At 40.0% G+C, this 22596-nt stretch overlaps 1 protein-coding gene across 7 annotated transcripts in view; it reads right to left on the bottom strand.

The window, feature by feature from the left end:
• The window catches only part of LDB2 (LIM domain binding 2), a 642376-nt gene that overhangs the window by 71667 nt on the left and 548113 nt on the right, over positions 1-22596 (bottom strand). For all 7 annotated transcript variants that reach the window (XM_058430056.1, XM_058430057.1, XM_032135967.2 and 4 more), the window contains 3 exons: positions 17619-17791; positions 10650-10772; positions 7884-7967 (listed from right to left, as the gene is read on the bottom strand). In XM_058430056.1, the coding sequence (XP_058286039.1) occupies positions 7884-7967; positions 10650-10772; positions 17619-17791 (380 nt within the window). The remainder of the gene's footprint in view (positions 1-7883; positions 7968-10649; positions 10773-17618; positions 17792-22596) is intronic.

Genomic DNA, 22596 nt, shown 5'->3' with positions numbered 1-22596 from the left:
ATCTACAGAATGGGAGAAAATAGTTGCAAGCTACCCATTTGACAAGGAATTAATAACCATAATACACGAGAAGCTCAAAAAACTCTACAGGAACAGATCTGATAATCTGATTAAAAATAGGCAAAAGATCTTAATAGACATTTCACAAAAAGAGACATACAAACGGCAAACAGGTCTATGAAAAGGTGCTCAACATCACTGATCATCAGAGAAATGCAAATCAAAACTATAATGAAATATCATCTCATCCCAGTCAAAATGGCTCTTAGCCGAAAGACAGTCAATAACAAATGCTGGTGAGGATGTGGAGAAAGGGAACTTTTGCACACTACAGGTAGGAATGTAAATTAGTACAACCACTCTGGAGAATAGTTTGGAGGTTCTTCAAAAAGCTAAATATAGTATGATCCAGCAATCCAACTCCATTCTTATGTACCCAAAAGAAAGGAAATCAGTATGTCAAAGAGATAGCTGCACTCCTATGTTTATTGCAGCATTATTAACAATAGCCAAGATTTTGAAGCAACTTAAATGTCTGTCAACAGACAAATGAATAAAGAAAATATGGCACATATACACAATGGAGTAGTATTCAGCCATATAAAAGATGAGATTCTGTCATTTACAACAAAATGGATGGAACTGAAGGTCATTATATTAAGTGAAATAAGCCAGGCACAGAAAGACATATATTGCATGTTCTCATTTATCTGTGGGAGCTAAAAATTAAAACAAATGAACTAGAGATAGCAAGTAGGGATGGTCACCACAGATTGGGAGGGGTCAGGGTGGGGGAAAAGGAGGATGGTTAATTAGTACACAAACAGAGTTAGAAAGAATTTTAAAAATCTAGCATAACAGGGTGACTACAGTAAAAAATAATTTAATTGTTCTTTTTAAAATAATTAAAATAATATATTTGGATTGTTTGAAACACAAAGGATAAATGCTTGAGGTGATGGATACCATATTTACCCTGATGTGATTATGATGCATTACATGCCTGTATCAAAATACCTCATGTAACTTATAAATATATGCACCTACTATGTACTCTGAAAATTTTAAAAATTTGACAAAAAACAAAAGAAGCATTTGTAACCCAGCATTAAGAAAATGTGGCCAAAGGAAATAGAAAAAGATAATCATTCATCAAAATATTTGTTTTCAATACTTAAAAGAACGCATTTCCAATGTAATGAAAATACCATATTGATATTTAGAGTAAGGATTACTGATTTAGAGCAAGTAGAAGAAATAATATTAGAATAAAAATTTAACATTAGGAGCTCTGAGTATTTAAGTGGGAATCTGCACCCTAGAGAGATTTGAGGGCCTCATACCATGTTGCCTTTTATTTTCTCAGTGCATTCAACTCTTTTGCTCCTCAGATTTCACGGTGAAGTTCTAGGTAGTGATTTTAGAAATGAATCACATTTTTTTTCTAGATGCTGTAGGGCAAATGAATTCAACTGAGTTTTATTTGTGTGGTTTTTATTGTTGTCATTTGAAATTTTGCCTTCCATTTACCAAACCATCCATCTGCCAAGCATACACTCAAGAGATATCTACTGGGTACTTATGTGTCTTCACATTGCTCAGAGTCTAGTTCAGCAGACAAACGAGTGGGGAGACAATTCTTATATGGGACCTGCCAAGAGTTAATCCTGAGACTATGTGCACAGAACTCCCAGAGCACTGGGGAGAGGCTCCTACCCCAGCTGAGAGTCAGAGAGATGTTCTCACAGGAGTTGATAGATGAAGGAATCCTGAAGGATGAGAAGGATTTAGCCTGGGAAAATTGGATGGTGACAGAAGGGTAGCAACAGTGTTCTAGGCAGTGACAGTGAGTCATGCTGTGCAAAGTCATGGAGGCATGAGAGCATGACCAATTTGGATCAACTGTAGGTGGTTCGTGTGGTCCAGGGTGGAGTACAAGCTGGGGAAGGGGCATGGAATGAGGCTGGGAGGCAGCAGAGGCAGGATCATGGAGGGCTTTGTGTACAAATGGAAGAAGGTGTGGTGAAGCAGAGCAATTGATTAATACACTGAAAAATATAAACAAGTCAAATTTAAGCCCCCTGCTGAGACTGAGAGGATCATGATATCCTTAGGAAAATTAGGAGAGGATAAAAATTCTGGAATGACCTGAAGTCCCCAGATGAGATTGACAATATGAACTGGAAGCAGACTTACTTGTAACAGTATCTTAAATTCCTTTAAAAAAGAGAATGTGCCTTAGGCATTCTTGTAAACATCCCACTCCATCCCTTTTGTGACTAAAATATAGTAAGTAGATGCCACCAAACTCTTGGTTAGCTAACTGATATGAAATTTATGAATGAAAGCAGACTACCCCAAATCATCAGAGATGTAGACAACTGTATAAACCAATGCCGTTCCTACTGTTTCTTGCATTCTGTTCAGTGAATGCAAGGAATGCCTACTCTATTGTTACAGGAGATAAATGAACATGAAAATGGCACATTTCACTCATTGCCAGCCTGGAAGTTTGTGGTGGCTTCCTTTAAATGTTTAAGGATATGATTTCTGTATTGTCCACCCCTCTTTTCTTTATACTGTTGGAGATAAAATAGACATCAATTACTTCTTCAATTTTAAAATCTTATTCTTTAAAGCTATTTAAAGAAAACATGGTTATTGCATACAGTAAACATTCACATGCAAGAATTTCATATTAGAAATTTGAAATGATGGCAATTTCAAACTGAGTTAGAAGCTTTCATTTTGATGAAATAAAAGCCAAGAATTAAGGGAGAAGGATCAACTCCCGTGTGTGTTGACCCATGGAGTCCTTCTCATGAGCTCTGCATACAGGGGAATTCAATGAAAGATTCTGATGTACTCTACCCAGAAAAGAGGTCTAGAAGCATTTACAAAGCTACTTTGGTGAATGAGTAATGAAAGCTCTGCGTGCATTTATCCTACTAGAACCTAGCGAGAGAGATGGTGTAGCCCATTTCACAGATGAGAAAATGAAGGCTCAGAGAGATCAAGCAACTTTCCCAGGGTCACACAGCTAGTAAGAAGATGATGTTCTCAGATACATACTGTTTAACTTACTCCCAAGCCCATGTCACAGTGAGAGGGTGCTTGTCTTGACCATGCTGTTACTGGAAAAAAAATCTCTTGAATTATATCACTCAGCCAGAGTGTATTGTTTTGGCTCAAAACACCTACCTGTGTTGGTACCTAAAACAAACTTGAAACTTATATTTTAACTATGTGAAACTTCCTAGAGCTCCCCAAGCCACTAACACTCTCCATCCTTCTCTGACCCCTCTCACAGTGGGCCCTCTGTTTGGACTGTCCTCTGCCTTGTCTGCCTGGTGATCACCTACTCATCTTTTAGAATCAATCCAAGGGCCATCTCCTCTATGAAGACTTTGCAGCCTCCCTCTCCTAACTTCTAACAACCTCTCTGTCTTTTGTGCCTGGAATCAGATCATGGGTCCAGATCCCTGATCTGCCACTTACCAGTTCTGTGACCTTGGGAAGTTACTTCTCTGTGCCTCAGTTTTCTCCCCTGCAAAATAGGACTAAAACTAGTTCCTACCCCATATGGATGCTGTGAGTATTTAAAGAAAAAAAAAAGAAAGACAAAGGAAAGAAAGAAAGAAAGAAAGAAAGAAAGAAAGAAAGAAAGAGAGAAAGAAACTCCCTGCAAGGCACATAGCAGCAATGCCTGGCACATAGTAAGTGCCCCAGAAATGTTAGCGAGTGCTATGTTTCTCACTGCACCTGGGAGCAATTTCTCTCCAAGAGTGTATTTGTTTTTCTTTCTTACATTCTAGGCAGTGATCTGCTTGAGGGCAGAAACCTGGCACAGAGCAAGTGTGTTAGAAATGCTTGTGAAATGAACGATGAATAAATGGGCAAAACAGGATCTGGTGGGAACTGACAAGGCTCCACAGCCAGGCCTCATTGACCTGGATGACCCAATGCCCACTAAACTGCACTGCCTTCTCATGGTTGCTGAATTGGATCCCTTCGTAAAATGCCAGGCGGACAACAGGACTTCTGCTCCCTAACAAACAAGGCAAAGGACACATTTCCGAGTGCCTGGCTTGCTTCTCCCATTCTAGTGCTCAAGTTCTAGCACCAGAGAGTGCTGCTTACTGAAAGGCGCCATCTCCCCATGTCATGGAACAATTTTCCCCAGTACACTGAGGACGTACTTCGTGACACCCACCACCCAGTATTGGAATACCCAGCAGCCATAAAATAATGACTTCCCCATCCTGCAGGTCCTTTCCCAGCTCTGGCTTGGATAACTACTGCAGGGACACTCAGTCAGCGAGCCACAGCCCCCTCTAGAGGTCACGGAGGCAGCCTGTAGAGGAAGTGAGACCGCACAGTGACAGAGCGCCATCTCTGCAGGCTCAGCGACTTCCAGCCACAGCTCCACTGGGACCACCGAGTCAGCCATCATCGTACCTCTTAGCTCAGGGCACCTCTAACCTTGTCATGCTGGGATGCGACAGGAGGGAACGACAAGAGGGAACAGCAGGTGATTTGACAACCCAAATCAAATGACAACAGTTGTTCTTGTTGTCGCTTCAAAAGCACCAGGTCACCAGAGCCCCCTCCAAAGTGCTGCTGGCAAGCGTCTGTGTTCAGCCCCATCATCTGCATTCACAATGTCCACAGCTCGGCCATCCTCAGGGTCTCGGCTGCTCCTCCCTCCAAGGGTGAGAGCTCCCTTCGGTCAGCTCTGTGTATTTCCTGACTGCAGGTCTCCGTGAGAATGATTAGAATTTCATTGGAATAAATGAACTTGTTTTGACAAAGCTAGATGGCTATAATTGCCTACTTTCTGCTCTGCTTAATTTTGTTACATTGGACACTGCATATTGAAATTTCAATGTCTGGAGCCTTTAAAATCTCTATCCAGGCCGGGCGCGGTGGCTCACGCTTGTAATCCCAGCACTTTGGGAGGCCGAGGCGGGCGGATCACGAGGTCAGGAGATCAAGACCACGGTGAAACCCCGTCTCTACTAAAAATACAAAAAATGAGCCGGGTGTGGTGGCGGGCGCCTGTAGTCCCAGCTACTTGGAGAGGCTGAGGCAGGAGAATGGCATGAACCCGGGAGGCGGAGCTTGCAGTGAGCCGAGATCGCGCCACTGCACTCCAGCCTGGGCGACAGAGCGAGACTCTGTCTCAAAAAAAAAAAAAAAAAAAAAAAAAAATCTCTATCCATCCTTTCCAACGCAGGACGCATCAGTTTTTAAAGTTCTTCAACTGCATAGAAGGCTTTGGATTCATATTTACCAATGTATCCATCTGACCTCTTTTTCTGATACTGGGAGTGGCATTGAAGCTTCTTTTTACCTTATTTGCACAATACTTCAGATGACCTTCTGGGGCTTGAGGCAAAGGCCAGGCTCCTCAGATGGATGTGGTGGCTTCAGATCTTAAGGCAACTTTATAAAGAATGTATTTTGTGACTGCTCCACTGTCTTAAAGAAATTAGATGATAATGCTACTAGAAGAATCTTAAATCCCAGTTCTAAATGGTAGAAATGACCTTGTGTCTATCATTCTCAGTGACCTACCCCATATGGATAACCCCCATAGAAGCCCATGTTCACTGCTTTTGGGCAATGAGTTTGAGATTCTGCTCAGCCATGACCTGTCAAGTGGCCCACATCAGCCCCAAGGATTTGTGACTAGGAAGCACGGCTTCTATACTGAGCTGCTCCTTAAGACCTGAGGATCATTTCCTGGGCTATCTCTGGCTTTGTATCTCCCTCTATTTGAGCACGCTTCACTGGAACCACAGCTGACCACATCCCACCAGCCTGTGACTACCAACTGAGGACAGAGGCCATAGCTCCACCATGAAGACCAGCAACTGAAGAACTGCCAGGAATAATGAGCGAGTGAAAAAGAATGGAACGAAGGCAAGGAAGGTAAATAGCTACTGAATCACGATGCACAAGTCAGGAAATAAAGTAGCATTAGACACCCCCAGAGTAAGAGTAGAGAGTCGGCGCTGTGTTTCTCTACGTGGCTCCAGCACATCAAACAATGATGGGTACACAGAAGGTGCTCAATACATGATGAAAGTGAACACAAACGAGGCACTTTCTGTCCCCAGGCCCTGTGCTAAGCCCTTTACATGGATTGTCTGACCCAATCCTGGAACTAAACCCTACGAGGAGCTGATACTATTTTTGGCAAAGTGAATGAAGGCTTACTGATAGATGCTGACTCTCTAGCGAAGACAGGAAAGACATGACCCAATTCCTATCCATATCATCAGTCTCCCGTGCTCACTAGCAAGAGAGCAGCATTCTGCAGTGAAGCACACGGATTCTTGGGTCAGGCTGCCTGAGTTCAAGTCCCAGTTCTGCCACTTGTGTGTAAAGCTGGGCGACTTACTTCACCTACTGAAACCCTCGGTGCCTCACTTTGCTACAGGGATGGTAATGGGGCACAGGGTCCGTTATGAGACTACTTCAGTCACAAGATACATGGCAAAGAACCTGACATGCAGCAAGCACTGTGTTCATGTGGTAGCCTCAAAACACTACTCCCTATTGCCCAAACCCATACATGATTTCCTTGCTATCATTGTCAGGAGAGGGGTAGTGCCTTCTTTCCCTTTTACAGGTCTGACCTCAGTCTTTGTGGGCCACAGGATGTGGGGACCTGGTGGGCCTTGACCGCAGGGTGAAAGTCAACCATTTATAGATGACAATAAGAGGAGTGGGGAGAAGAAGTAAGGAAATTTGGTGTTTATTAATCTGTGTCAAATGCAGCTAAAAGATGTAACTAAGAACCTGTCCAAGATCTTGCTATAGGGTGAGTGACCAAGCCTAGGATAGACTTCAAAGTCCCAGCTTCCTATGTGGGGTCAGTTGAGGACACATGGTGTGGAACTTCTTTATCTGCAGGAGGAAGAGCATCTTCCCTGTTTTAAACGAAAACTCTCCTGTTCCCTGACAAGACGATATGCCCAGCAGTACAGAGCAGCCTTCTGGATTGTGGAGAGAACAACTTCATAGACCATCACGCCCCAGGCCACCCACCCGCACTATGTCAGTTGCCCCGCAAGAGAGCCATTCTGACTGTGGAGTCCAGAGGTTTGGGAAGATGTAGCCTCAGCTACCCTGGCTGGGACCACCCGCCATCCACCCACACTCCTGGGCTGACTTTGGTTTCCCTCTGAGCAGAGACCAGTGGGCTCTTTGGTGGTTCAGGGCCACCACAATGGCAGGGGTGTTAGGATGGGCGGGTGGGGAGCACAGCTGATTCTGGCTCTTGTCAGGCCTGGATTTAGCTCTGGGGCATCTAGGCTGTAGAGAGTAAGAATCTCCTTCTTTTACCCACCACCAAATCTGTTACATGTTGTGCAGAGAGTGCTTATGAAGCCTTAGAAATATCTGTGTTTCAGCATGGGATTGGATTTCTTCAGGAGACTCTATGGGGCAGTATATTGATTCTCCTAAGGGGTAACCGGTGCCTGGATGGAGGCAATGGGGTAATGAACTCACCAATAACGCATTTGAACTTGAGACAACCACAAGGGAAGCAGCAACAAAGCATTTTGCAACAATGGGACATTGCTAGCCTTTAAATAATTAATTCCAAGAGACATACAGATATAGGACTCAACTCTGACAAATTCCAGGTTTGATGCTTTGTTAATTAAACCCTGTCCTGCACTGAAAACACACACACACACACACACACACACACACACACACACACACACACATATACATACATCTGGGACAGAACATAGACACTGCCATATCACCAGTACCTCATTTTAACTTCTTGGTTCAGGATGCATATAAACCTCTGGAGTACTTTTCAAACTCACCAAAAAATAAAATCATTCGATTGATCTTACCCTGAGGTAGTTGAGGGTGAAGTTTGTTAGCCCCATCCTGGTGATGTTTTTGGACAGCTGATCCAGGACCTGAGGATCTTGTGCCTAAATGGAAAAAAAAACCCCACATGTATTTTATCACTACAGGACGGTCCTGAGAAAATCTCAGACTGCGCTACAGCTGCTTAGAAATGCAATCTTGACATTGTTGATTTTATTTGGAGGGCAGGCTGCTGGAGGTAATTTAATTTACATTTCGAAGACACTTGCATACAACACTCAAGGACATTTTCAGATCAATTGTGCAAGACTGGGGAAAAACCAAACTGCTCAGATGTGCTTTCAGTCCTTGGGAGAAATGACGTTACTTCCTCTTGGAGAGGCCTTGGCACTCGGGTCTCCAGCCTGAGTCACAGAACTCTGCCAGGAGAGCTCCAGGTCTAATGCCCCCATTAGAGAAGCCAGTTCCCCTAGACTGGGCAGATCCATGCTTCAGGACTGGCCTTTGTTTCCTGCTGTGATAGTGGTGGTGTTTTTACAGCTTGGGGTTGAGGGCTGTATTGGAAAACTTTGCCACTGACTGACTTGAAATACACACACACACACACACACACACACACACACACACACACACACACATATATATGGAGAGACAGAGAATTCTAACTCTCCTCCCCATTAAGCTGAGTCTGGAAATAGATATACCCGACAATTTTTATCCTGCAGGACTATAAGAGTAAGTATCACATTTTCCAAAATGTCAGCCACATTTTAAGAAGGGATATAAAGTACCATGGGCCACACCAAATGTTCTGTTTGGCTAGAAGAAAATGAAAATTCTTTCTGGGATCCATTTTAAAATGAGTCTCTTGGTTGATATTCTTTCTTTCTGTTTGCCTTTCCTTCTTCCTTAATTGATATAAGCAAATTGGCACTAAACAGAGGGAGACAGAAGTAAACATCCCCTTGTCTCCAAGTCTGCCTTCATGAGACTAGATTATACTAATGTGACTTATTCTTTTCTGTACATACCTTTTCTCATAGTGATACTACCAATTGGATTTGTGTATATAAATAAAAAATGCAGGAGAAAACAGAGCATGTCAGTTTCGTGTCAATTTCCTAAAAGAGGTCTTCCCTGACATTGAGCCTATATTTATTAAACCACTGTCATTTGCTAGGAAGAGTTTGTTCTGTCAAGTAGCCAGGGTCAAGGAACTTACATTTCAGTCAGAAGACGGGAAAGATAATAATAAAGGAATGCAAAAATGTTGTTCCTGCTGCTGTGGCTACCGATGGCGATGATGAGAGCCAATCGCCAAAACCCGTAGAGGACACACTATGTGCCAGGCATTGTTCTAAGTGCTTTACAGTCATTAACTCCTAATTTGATGATCTGAAACATGCTCTATTACTGTACCCATCTTATAGATGAGGGACTAGAAGCACAGAGATGTCACATCATTTGCCCAGTCACACAAAAGCAAGGGTCCAACCCTATGTGGTCTCAATCCAGGGCCCAGGTTCCCAACTGTTATCCTTTGCTGCCTTTTAGTCTATTTTGAGAATAATAGAAGTGAATATTCCAGACTTCCTCAAAGAGAGTGGAGAATGTAAACTAAGCTTTAAAAACCAAGGGCTTGGAGCATAAACAGCCAGAAATCACAGAGCAGGAGAGTGGAGTGCCACAGCAAAAAGCATAAGGCTAATGGGAAGGGCAGAGCTTGTGTTAACTAGTCGGAAAGAGGTGGCTGACAACTAATGCGTGGAGAAATAGCCGGGAATGGGACAGCTGGGAGACAAAGTCAGAACCACCTCGGGCAAAATCTTGATTTTGCTACTTTTGGGCTAAAAAACATGGGGCAACTGATTGATTCTCTGAACCTCAGTTTCCTCGCTTTTAAAATAGGAACAATACTAACTCAACTCTCTGCCTGACTGTGAGGATTCAATATCATGAGATACACAAAATGTTTAGCTCAAGGCCTGGCAGAGTAAAAAATCAGTAAATGGTAGTTACTGTTATGCTATTTTCTTTTGATTGTTCAGGGTCTTTCAAATTAGGCTTATGAAGTTTGATTTTGCTCCAAAGATTTTCATGGAAGCATCATGTATTATAGAGGAGAGACTTAAATTTAAGTTGATGCCTTTGACGACTTAAGAGATTGCACCTGGCTAGCTCCTACTTCTATTTAAAATACATCTCCAGATCGGCATAGAACCCACCCTTGCACCTAATTTGTGCTCAATAAATTTGATGTGATTTATGGTCAAACAAAACCGAGAGAAGCCCAAACATTCCACTTCAGATTTAGCACTGTGATCAGGGAGGACCAACTTCTGACACAAATCTGAAGATACAGGAGTCCCATGTTTCGTCAGATAGTTCTAATCAAAACTGGAAACTGTTTTTCTAACTTCTCGTTTTATTTCATTCCCCAGTTATACATAACAGGTTTATTAGCCCCAAGCAGAGCAGTACTTGATAATGACTGGATGGAATTTAAGAAAAGTACAAACTGTTTATTGAAGTAACCTCAATTTGGAGTTCAAAATAATAAAATATAAAAAATAGTCTCAAAATGTACCAATCTTGGAAATAAAAAGGGGAGAAAAGGGCCTGTGGATTGAAACGGTTGAGAACAAAACTCAATATTTAGAGTTAATTACCTAAAGCGTGACAACTACTGGAATTCTTTCACAGAGAGAGGACTGGGTTTTTCCCCTTGAGTGAAATGAAGGAGGAAAAAAAAGAAAAGAAAGCAAAACAGAAATTAAATTACTTACATGCATGGCTAGGATGCTTCTCGGGACTAACTCTCGGTATTGTCTAATGGTAAAGTGCCATGTTTTTATTCTCATGAGATCATCAAAGGTGAACTCCAAGATCAGTCTGCCTTCTGTACATACCTAGAAGTGACAAACCACACAGTCATTCATTACGCACTTTGTGAAAGCCACATTTTGTAACTCACGTATCAGCCACTCAGCATGGTCTCCCTTTCTGTCCTTGGGCAGTGCTAGCTCTTGGTAAAGATGTGACACAAGTGATGTGTCCACTGCACAAGGTACAAATGTCAGCTCTAAAATCAGTGGGTTCAAGAGACTGTACAGCTGCTTATAAGGCCATGATGTGCTAGTAATTGTACTAGTTACTACTGAAACTCTATGACCCTCAGTTTCTTCATCTGTAAATATGGAGATAAAACCCATCTTATAGTGACATTGGGTCAAAAAGTTTTCCTCCACTTTCATCATCCTTCAACCACAGAGGCTTGAGCCCTTATTCGAATCTTGGTTATCCTACTCTGGGACAAAGTACCCAATAAACTCATTCATGGTTAAGTGTGAGTTACTACAACTTGATCTGACTGGAGGAAGTTTTTATTTCCAAAACAAAATTCCGGAGGACAATGTTTAACCCAAGGCAGTTATTATCAGTTACTGACATGTAGAAAATAGAAGCATGGTCGAGAGTATATTCCTTGAATCTCAGCACATCATCAGCAATGATAAATTCTGCTTGCATAAAAGGCCAGTCTTAGGGGGATGGGACACTTTATCTTTCTAAGAAAAATATATATTATTAATGAAACATAATAGAATTTTGAAAGGTCTCTTCCTTGATAGAGTAATCAGTGACAGAGTAGCATTTTAATCTTTTTTTTTGATGTTCATAGCATTTTTAGCATGTAGTTCCTATTTTATTTACCATTCCTTTCACTATTAACAACTTTGAAATGAAGGAAAGTGCTATGCTATCCCAAACCACTGAGCCTATTTCAACTGTGAGCTAGGAAGTGGTGGTAGTGTATTGGTTCAATTTAAATAGTCACAACTCATTAATCAGACGATTTCTGCCTTAGGAAAGCAGTACAAAATAGTGGGTGGATACTTTGGCGTCAGAGGGTTCTGGATTTGAATCCCAGTTCTACTTTTTACTCATTCTGGAAATTTGGGGAAAATCTAATAAATTCCCCAAGTTCCAGTTTTTCTCACTGTAAAATGGAAATAGAAATATCCTTGGGTAAGAATGTTAGGAAAATTCATTAAATAAAGTTATGTATGTAGGCTACCTGGAATTGTGCCTGGCATGTAGTAGGATAGCAGTAAATGATAGTGCTACAGATGAAAAGAATGCTACCCAAGAAAACACAAAGCGCTAGACCAGTAATGTTCATCGTGTGCCACCTGAGACCTAGGGCTTCACTAGCGGCGGCATCTCAGGGGCTCTGCTGGGAGGAGCTGGGCCTCCATCTCGGCTTTGAGATCCTCATTGACTTTCTGGATTTCACCAAGCAGCTTTGATTTTTGTCTGTTTTTTACTGCATTGGGCTTCCAATCAAGCTTTTTGGAGAAAGATTTCCTAGGCTAAAAACAAACATACAACACTCCAGACACTTGAAAAAACACACTCAAAAACAAATAAATGAGTCAGTAAAAATTAATTAACTGAAGAGAGAATGTAAGTATTTGTAAAACTATAGTCCATGAAGTTAGTGAACAATTTATATCAGCCTTTTACGAAGTATTAATAATCACTTTCCTCTTTGGAAATGTAACACAAAACACCACCACTTATTGAGTTGCAACTTGGTCCACAGCACTGGGTTGGGTGCATTCCATGCCCTCTAATTGAAGGTAACATGTTCTTTAAGCAAGTCAAATGCCAGTACAGGAGAATTACTAACAAGTGTTGATGGGACACTACTCGAGAAAGATGCTGTTAACGTGTGCCATCTTTGTCTTATCAAAGATCTCAGAGACACTGTGGGATAATTATTGATAATCTGGGTGAAGACCTTTGCCTCAGATCCAATTAGCAGGATCTGTGGGTAATTTCAGGCATGTGGGCACATTGCCTCGAAACCCCTTGGCTGTGTAGTCTTCGGTGCCTTGTTTCTGGTGTCTCAGCCATGAGAGTTGAGTGCATAGAAAAGGGAGAATACTTCAGTGCCCCCAAACCTCTCCCCTTGAGCATCATCAACTTTGGAATTAATTTACCAAGACATTAAAAAGAGTTGCATGGAGATTAAGCCACACAATTCCCCCTGGGGTGTCGGCATGACAGAAGCCACCTGCGGTGACAGCTTTCACAAAAGGGAGGTAGCTATGGGGAGCCATCAACAGTGAAATGTCTTGACAAAAACACGACAGGGATTTTGGATGCTATAATCCTTTTTAAAGGGGGAGATTATTGGATATTTAAACAAATATTAGCTTAGTTAAATGTCAGTGTTTAAAAAATTATCTAGTATATTTGTTTTGCATTTATGAACCACAAACGCAGGGCAGGTGAAGGGTCTGGTTTACTTCTGTTGGGAGAGAATTTCATAATGAGAAGGCATGTATGTAGTCCTACTGACAGATTACTCAACTGGAGCATCTGTAAGGTCAAGTTAAATTGTGTCCTTTGTTCACGGTAACACAGCGAGCTAGTTGGGGACCTTTCTTGCAGTGAAACTGTCATGGGCCTACAAATGGAAAACAGCAGCAGGCCTTGGGCTCCTCCTATTTTCAGTCAAAACCAAGGGTTTAACTGGGGTATACCATGTGCAAGGCAGGAATCCTTAGAATCAAATCTGAGTTGACTACGCTGGATGTTTTCCTTAAGGAAAAATAAATGACTTCTTTGAATGAAAGGACAGAGGAGGATTTTGGTCACTGCTGGTCTTCCCCAAGTAATTACACCCACACCTTCCAGGCCTTAGACAGCCACTCCACACCCTGTACCCATCATAGAAATTAAAGGAAACCAAAGGCTTTGTGATTTGTTTTACATGCAACAGCCAGCAAATGGAATGGAGGCAAATAAGAAAAAATATATATGTATTTCCTATTCAGAAATGACAAAAAACAGGCATAGCCTATAAAAGGGAATTAACATCTTCTCTCTTCAGAAAAATTCTGTGCATTCCTCTTAATCAATACAATTAATGTAGCTTTTATCCGAAGTCGGCCTTTTTTTTAAAAAAAACTGCCTTTCACTTGGAATCCAAAATCAAAAAGGTCCCCAATTAAGAAAACATTTTCTGTTGTGCTGAATTCATGTTACCGTACTGTGAGCTCTGACATTTTGTTTCTGTGGTAACCAAAATCAGCTGATTAGTTGGCATGGCAACAGAAAAGATGTAATCCCAGCAGACACACTCTAATCAATGCCCCCAGTACAGATGGTCTCCGGAGGATCAACAAGAAAGAGGCTGGCAGGCATTCAGCCGATCACGTGCTAGCTTGAGACTAGGCCAGGAACAAGAGAACTAAAAAAGAACATTTCTCAAACTAACCAGTAGCTTTTTAACCCTTTTCTTTCTTTGGCTAATTGTAACGCAATACTGACTGTGTATATAGCTGTAGAATACAATGATTCTCATAAAGCTTTGATGAAATCAAGTGTGCTTGTTAAGTGGGAGTGTTTATGTAATTTTCTGAGTTTGTATGCTTGGAACAGCATGCATGGAGTAGTGCTTTTAGATTAACAGTTGTTCAAAGCTCATTGTATTTTCCTTAGTGGTACTGCATATGTAAACGCATTCATATGCATTATACACACACACACACACACACACACACACATGATCTGATCATTGATATTATAATTTGGTTAGAGTCAGGAGAAGAGTAAAAATTCTGAAATATAATGTAGTATACAGGCTAAGGTAAGAAGGATGAACTGTCAAAGACATAAGTGAGTATTCATATAGGAAAACTGGTGGGTGCATTTCCATGGTACTTCTCTGTAGCAGTAAAAAAATTCATAATAAACAAACAATTGAGAACAGAGAAAACATAAACCAATCTTTAGAGAGATGATAAGGGTGTCCAATAATGGCCATAACTTTGTTCCAGTGTGTAAAATCTAAAATTAACCCCAAGAATGTACCCTAGAGAGTGTTCCTCCCAGAATCCACCAATGTTCACATCCTCAAGTATAAATATTACTCGGAGTCTTTAATTCTGAAAACCTTGATATCTGCTCTTCTGATTATTAAACCTTGTTTTCTATTTGATTAAAAAACCAAAAACATAAAAGAAAGGCTTCATAATATGTGTTTTAAAACTCTAATTACACATTTATCCATAATCAATAATGTTCCTGGTATCGGGAAATTGCAAAATGCTCATGATACTCCTGAGGAATAGTTAATATTTCTGTTGATTAGGATTGCGACTGATTTTTGATTCACCAGTTGACCAAATTTTCATAAAAGCAACTCAGAACCACTGGGTCAAATGCTATTTGGGGAATGAGAGTTTATTGATAGCCTAAATTAGAACACTGTGATGCTGCCTGCACATAATATGCTAAGTACTAATAGCAGGCTTCCCTTTAAAAATAAGCATTGGCTTCTGGACCCTTTTTCTTTGTAAAAAGGTCTGAAAGGTCATTAGCCCACTGTTTTGTAGTAAACAGCCATAATATTTTATTACACGTAAATGAGTTATTTTTAATTAATATAAGAACAATAACATTGGAAAGTTTTTTGAGTATTATAATCACCAAGGAGCATAAAAACAAAAAACAAAAAATTGAGAGGGGAAAAAAAGAAAAAAAAAATGGATCCTTTCAAATTTCCTAAAAATAAATGTGCATAATTAGCATCTGGACTAAGTCCATGAAACTCAGCTCCATTTCCCAGAAAGTGATATTTTTCATCACGGTATGGAAATATTCATTTCAAGAGTCGGCAAATATACTTCCTTGGAGTCGCGTCAGATGGGTGGCCCAAACAATTGCTGCTTGGGGCAAGGGAGCTGTGTTCAGGGGAGTGCTCAGGTCTTTCTGGTGACTGCCTTAGATATCTGAACAAATCACTCAACCATCTGAGAGGAAAATTTCAGGATAAGAAAGAGTGCAACACAGGAAAACCTTAGTTTCTGGATTTGAATGAAAATAACACTTTATCGATTCGTCAGAAGAATGGGATTCTTTTCAATCATCTAAAACAAGTCCCAAATGTTCAGCACTAAACTTTCAGAGCAGCTATATTCATTTATGAATCAGTTTTGGCCTGAGAAAGAAAGAAATTGAGTAAATATATAAAAGGACTACTACAAAATGCATTTTTATTTTCAATGGCTACTGGCTTTGGAAGCAGCTCCTTAATTACAGCAAAGTTTTTAATTTAATTATCATGGATTTTTTTTTCCCTTTGCGGCATAAGGAGTTGGTATGTTTCTCTTGAATTACCTAAAAATAACATTAAGCCTAGAGGAAAAAGGAAAAAAAAAAAACAAAACAATAATGAAGCAGCAGAGAAAGGCTTTCTCTGCAATGCTAAGACTTTGTAACACTAGAAATGAATGGCTTGCAACATGAATGGCTTACATGTCCATCTGATCTACAAGATTACGTAAATGTTCTGCATCTCCAGAATGAAGTGAGACATGGACAGATTAAACCATCATTCAGGTGATCATTACTTTCCAGGTAGCAAAAGTCTCTTGTCAGCCAGGACTTCTGCATCCAGTGTGAAGCTTCTTTGTCTCTGAATGACAACTCTCCTGTCTGCCTGTTAGAACAGCAAGAAAGAAAAACCCTGCCCTTTCCTACATTTAAAAAAGTCTTCTGACAAAATTAAGACGCCGTAGAATCAATGGTATCTGATGATTTGTTTTTGTATTTTATAACCATTTCCTTTGCCTTTGGTTTTGTACACCAGCATGGGCACTGGAGAGATGAAACTATACCAACAAGATCAATGAATAGAGAAGAAACACTATATTTTTATTCTTGTGGCAAAATTGCATAAGTAATAAACACATCTTCAGTTTTATACATTGGGCTTCTGCAATTAACCCTGATGATTCAATCTCTCTTAAGTATAAAGAGAGGGTTGTCATTTGTGTTTTGAACTAAAAGAGATAGCTATCATTAATATCACAAATTAGCTTCATGTTGAGTCTTAGTCAAAATGCAATGAACTAGTGTTCATTAAAACAAACTGTTTCTCAGATTCTGTGATTAAATATTTGTTCTTACTAATTTTTCTACCTGCAAAAGGACATAAAGAGATTATGTGTAGTGTTCCAGAAAGGTCTTTGGTGAGAGGGAATATTCCATATGTCAATTTTCTATGTAGGGCAAGGATCATAGATCTAAAATGTGTAGAAGATGAGGTTAAATCTCCATCTCTTCTATTTTTCATTTCACAGCCTTCATGGGGCTTTGAATTCAGCCTCAAACATTGTGATAATCTGATCCTGACACTTGCCCTCCCCTCATTCACTCTTTTATAAGTATACTTGTTCAGCTGCTTGTTGAATTCCCTAATTTCATTGACATTTTAAAGTTTTTATGTTCCTTACAGATTACAGTTGGGTCATGGTTAGAGGATTCTTCCCTTATTCAAATTTGAATCCAGTTCTAAAAAGTTATTTCAGTAACAAAGCTCAAATACAGTGCTGACCACGCAAAAATAGGATATGTTCTTTCAGCTATAGTAGATCTTTTGTATAAAACAACAATTCTAATCTAGCAACTAAAATTTAAAAGGCAGTAGAACCTCTCTTCCTCTTAGTTTTGGGCTCCCTCCTCTTTAATTTTCATGTGCTCAGAATCTCATGCACACATCTTAGAACAGCGTTCACCCCAAGAGTCAAGCCATGTCACAAACAAGAAAGATTCTCTCATGGTGTTGAAAGTGTCTGGGAGATGAGCAATCAGCCCCAAGTTCCATAGGAAAACCATAATTATTATTCTTTAATGCACACAGAGTAGGAAAAGCCGGGCATGTGACAGAGCCTGTCCTGTACCTTGGTAAACATGGGCTTCCCGTGCTGGGTGACCATGGTACACTGGTCGCAGTCCACCGTGATGGATGAGTTGTGGTATGACTCTTTCGAGTGTTTGAGAATGTAATACAGGTCGGTCACCCCTCCTTCAAACACAGTGCTAAAGTAACGGGGGATGAGGGTCCTGCCGATAGCTGGGAGAGAAACACAGAGAAACAAATCATTAACAAAAATATCCCACCAGCCCCACACACCCAACACCATTGCCAAACCTCCTAAAACCGGATACTGATCATCTCAAGAAACCATACCAGGAGGCAAATTTCTCTTTAAAAACAGCCATGACCCTTCTGGGTTGCAGTTAATAAAATATAATCCCCAACTATTCAGGAAAAATGTGTCCAGTCATCTCTCCAGATTTTGTGTCCACTGCAAGTCAATAAAATAAGGGTTAGTACTTTAAAAATAATAGGGGGGAAATGCATGAACTACTTTGGACCTTGTATACTTTTGGAGTGAACATGCTTATAAAAATAAGACACTTCCAATCTACTTGGATTTTTATTAATGCATCGTGTATGTATAGGCCAGTTACCCAGTCATGTTTTATTTTTGTTACTAGTGATAATATAAATTTTAATAACATAATGCCTTGTAGTTTGTAAAGTATTTTGGTATTCTCTCATTGGATCTTCAGAACAACCCCAAGAGAGTGCAGGACTGAGATCCAAAAATGTTACTATGGAGGGGAAAAAAGGTTATTTTGAATGTTTCAAGGTCACGTGACTTGTAAGTAACTATTTGGGGTCTCTAACTGCATGTCTATAAACACCCAAATCACTGCTCTTCCCAACACTATGTCTCCAACTGCTTTAAACCATGGAAATCTTTACAAAAGAATTCCCATCTCCATATACAAAGAGATCCATAACTATGTAAACGCTGATTATTCTATCTGCTTTTGGAGCTGTATAAGATATCTCTCTAGAATAAAAGGCTAATTTTAAGAGAAGCTGGTACCTTTCACTTGGTCTAAATTGGTCTCTTTCATTCCGTGTGTCTGGTCCTGCCCCATTTTAGTTTCAGCGATTGTGTAAGTAGCTGGGCCTTTCTGATATAGGACACTTAGAAATCTGTAACAAGCCCTTTTTTCAGCAGTGATTTGAAATCCTCTTACACTGGAAATCCGAACTCATAATATCAGGAATTTTGCCTATGTGCAGATTTTAAGGCAAAGTTCTAAAGCACTCTCAAGCAATCCAAGGTTTTTAATAAATCTCTTACATTCACTATATAATACCCTTTGAAAGACAAAAATAATATTTAAGATAAATAAACTACCAAAGAAAGCTTTAGCTAGGAAAGATCACCCAATCGTCACTTGAATGTTTTAAAATATTTAATTTCATTTTAAAAGAATCAGTGATAATCCATTTTGTATGGATCTGTATCTCTTTTCTACGTGAACTTGGAAAAAATAAGTATAAAGAAAATACCCTGCCAAATTGTTTTCTGAAATGATTTTAAGGAATCCCCATATGGATGACTAGCCTCTAAATAATTTACACAGTTATTGCCTCATATTTGCTGCAGGTAAAATCAATCAACAAGTGTGTGCTAAATATTCCAGGATTTTCGGTGATTCCATCCTAGATAATCCTTCTACATACATTTTCTAAATACTGCCTAATCCCCAATACTGCATGCTCATTTTCTAAATATAAAATTCAAATGAGAGTAATTTGAGTCCACCATGTCCTTTAACAAATGCATAGCTAATATTATAAAGAAAACTTTGTAATGCTAAAATCCGTATTGTACTTCACTAAACAGATAAAATTAATTGAATGCATTTCAAATATTCTAACTTAAAGCTAATTATCATAAATCAGCCTAAGTAACTTGACAATTTGGGATTCACACTGTTGAGAATAAATGCAAACCATAAAAATGCAGATGTAGGCCAAAGAATTGTCACATTAAAAAGGTTATGGCAAATCACCACCATTGGATTAGTAACATTATACTTCATTTATCATGAATCCTGCACAAGTTAATTCCTTTAGAGCACTGTTTGCTATATATCACCATCGTTTTCACTCATAGTATAAGAAAAGTTGAATGGGAGGAAGGTTTGAGAGTCTTTAACTTTAAACCTAAGTTTTTAATTACTTCCCCAAATCCAGAAAATGTACAAATTATATAGTAAATATACTTAAAGAGAAACACAGCTTTGCTTTTTTGAATAATTTCTAGCACTCTAGGAAATGGTTGCCATGGATACTGGAGGTTTGTTTTCAGCCCTGTTTCCTTTGTGAGCCTGCCCTCCCATTTTCCCATGGTCCTGTTTAGACCATTAGCCACAAAGGTTCATTATCCACCATAGTAGACTAAACCCACAGTCCGGTGGCCCAAGTAAACCATGACAATGGTATTCACGCCCTTGTGTATGTAGTCCCCTCTCCATAAATCTGAGCTTGGCCCTGTGATCTGCTTTAATCAGTTGAATGTGGCATGAGTATCCTTGTATCAGTTTTGGGCTACACCTTTAAAAGAAATGGAAGCTTTCACTTTGTTCTCAGGAAGAAGTCAGTTGCTACATACAAAGTCCTACTACTCTAAGACTGCCATACCAAGAGAAGCCCAACCTAGCCGTGTGGAGAGGTCATGTGAAGGAGAACTGAGTCTTCCAGCCAGCAACCCCAGCGGAGCTTCCAGCCAACAAACAGCACTAACTTGCATGGGAGAAGCTGTCCAGGTAAGTCAATCCTTGAGCTCCAATTGAGCTGCCTCAAGCTGGTGTCACATGGAGCAGAGATGAGCTGTCCCTGACATGCCTTGCACAAATTTCAGAATCATAAGTAAATAAATGTTTATATTTTAAGTCAACATGTGTTGGGGTGTTTTTTTAATGTGTCAATAGATAACTGTAGCCCCTTTCAACCACACTAGCCACAAAGGTAGTCAAATCAGAATTCTTCCCTGAAAGAAAGAGGGAAGTTTTGCCAGGAAAAACTTGCAAGTCATGGAAATATAGGAGCCTGAATACAGAAGAAAAGCAAAGCAAATTGACAGAGAGTCTTCCTGGGCTGATTTGGGCCCTAGTCTCAGCTGGGAATAAAGCCAATGCTATCCCTCAGAGGTCACACTTACTTACGCGAGGTGTGCCCCTCCTTTTCTTTCTTTCTTTTTGCTTTTTTAAATTGGCTCAAGCTAGTTCGTGTTAGATTTCTGTCATTTGCAGATAGAGAAATCCTGCCCACTGTGGCCCTCTTCCGGCACGGACAGGGTAGTAAACTGAGAGAATAAAGAGGAAGTGATGAGAGCGATCAGCTACAAGAGATATCTGACTCTCTGTGCAACACACTGTGTTAGAAGCTGCAGGAGATTAAAAAGGTGTCAGAGATTGTATTAGTTTCCTGTTGTTGCTGTAACAAATTACCACCAACATAGTGGTCTACAACACCACAAACTTATCATTTCATAGTCCCGACAATCAGACATAGGGCTTGCTGGGCTGAAGTCGGGTTGTCAGCAGGGCTGAATTCCTTTCTGGAGGTTCTCAGGGAGAATCTATTTTCTTGTTTGTTTCATCATCTAGAGGATGTTCACACACCTTTCATGTGGCCCCTTCCTCCATCTTCAAAACTCACAGTGGGAAGTTGGGGCCTGGCGAGGCATCATTCTCACTCCCTCTTCTGCCTCCCTCTCAACTTTCAGGATCCTTGTGATTGCCCGGAATCCACCCAAAGAATTCAGGATAATCTCCCATCTCAAGATCCTTAACTTATCAGATCCGCAAAGCCCCTTTTGCCATGTAAGGTCACATTCACAGATACCAGGAATTCAAGCACGGATATCTTGCAGGGGGCATTATTCTGCTTCCCACAGAGACTATACTTGCCAAGAGCTCCTGTTCTACAAGGGGGAGCAATAAAAAATACAAGAAACACATGCATACACCGTGCACATACGCACGAAATGTGCAATATATAAATAATGCGCAGTGAATGGAACAGACAGCCAGAACAAAATTCCATGTGCCTGAAGAAATCATTCTATTGATCATTAATCAATTTCTTCTGTAAACATTCACTGAACCTGGAGTAGGTATAAAGCCCCGTGGTCGACAGTCGATGCTGCAAACACAAATTTTTGTCCCTCTCTTTCAAATTCATTTTTGAATTTGAATTAGATTTTTGTCCCTGTCTTTCAAATTCATTTCTATCAGGAGAGGTAGCAAGTATCTAAGTATCTCTAACACGATGTGATCGCTGATAAAGCTTAAAAATGGATTTATGATTTTGAACTCTTTATCAGTATCTCCTGTATCCTAAATTCAATGTATGATTCTATTATTTCTGAAGTTCTGAGATGAGCATGTTCTTTTAATGCAGTCAACCATGCCACTGCATTGCACAGTCAGATATAAATGACTAAATCAGTGAACATTTCAGGTTTAGGTTCAGTGGTCACCTAACTCGACAGCCACACCAGTTCCAAATCTATTTAGATTTTATACTCTTACAATCATATGTCAAAGTTACACTTTACATTTATACTTTAATCCCTGGAATTAAAATAATTTAAATATTGATATGCATAAATCTACATTGTGCTCCTATGAAAAGGATTATGTCTTCTGAATATTGTTGGAGTGAGATTAAGATTATAGTAGATTATAAAGGCAATGGTATTTTTCTAAAATATTTAGATCAAAGGTCCAAAAGTTGCGAAGTGTGGAGAGCCAGATAACACAGGAAGATTTTCTGTGATGTTAGGTGAGTAAAATATACCATACTTTATTTATCTATGTATTCATGAAAGACAAAAGAAAATCACACATTAAATTACTCAGGTGTTGAAATGTGTATAAAGAATGTACACTTTGTAGGTAAATATGATTAGACCAGAAATAGCTAAGGTTTAATTCGTAGCTAATTGAGCTGTGGATCCCTGCTCTCAAGCTCCTTAGGGAGATTTTCATTGTTGTTCTGTT

The sequence above is a fragment of the Hylobates moloch genome, unplaced genomic scaffold (genome assembly GCF_009828535.3).
Source record: "Hylobates moloch isolate HMO894 unplaced genomic scaffold, HMol_V3 SCAFFOLD_17, whole genome shotgun sequence".
Classification (NCBI taxonomy): domain Eukaryota; kingdom Metazoa; phylum Chordata; class Mammalia; order Primates; family Hylobatidae; genus Hylobates; species Hylobates moloch.
The sequence above is the reverse complement of the archived record's forward strand: the minus strand, read 5'-3'. Positions and strand labels throughout refer to the sequence as shown.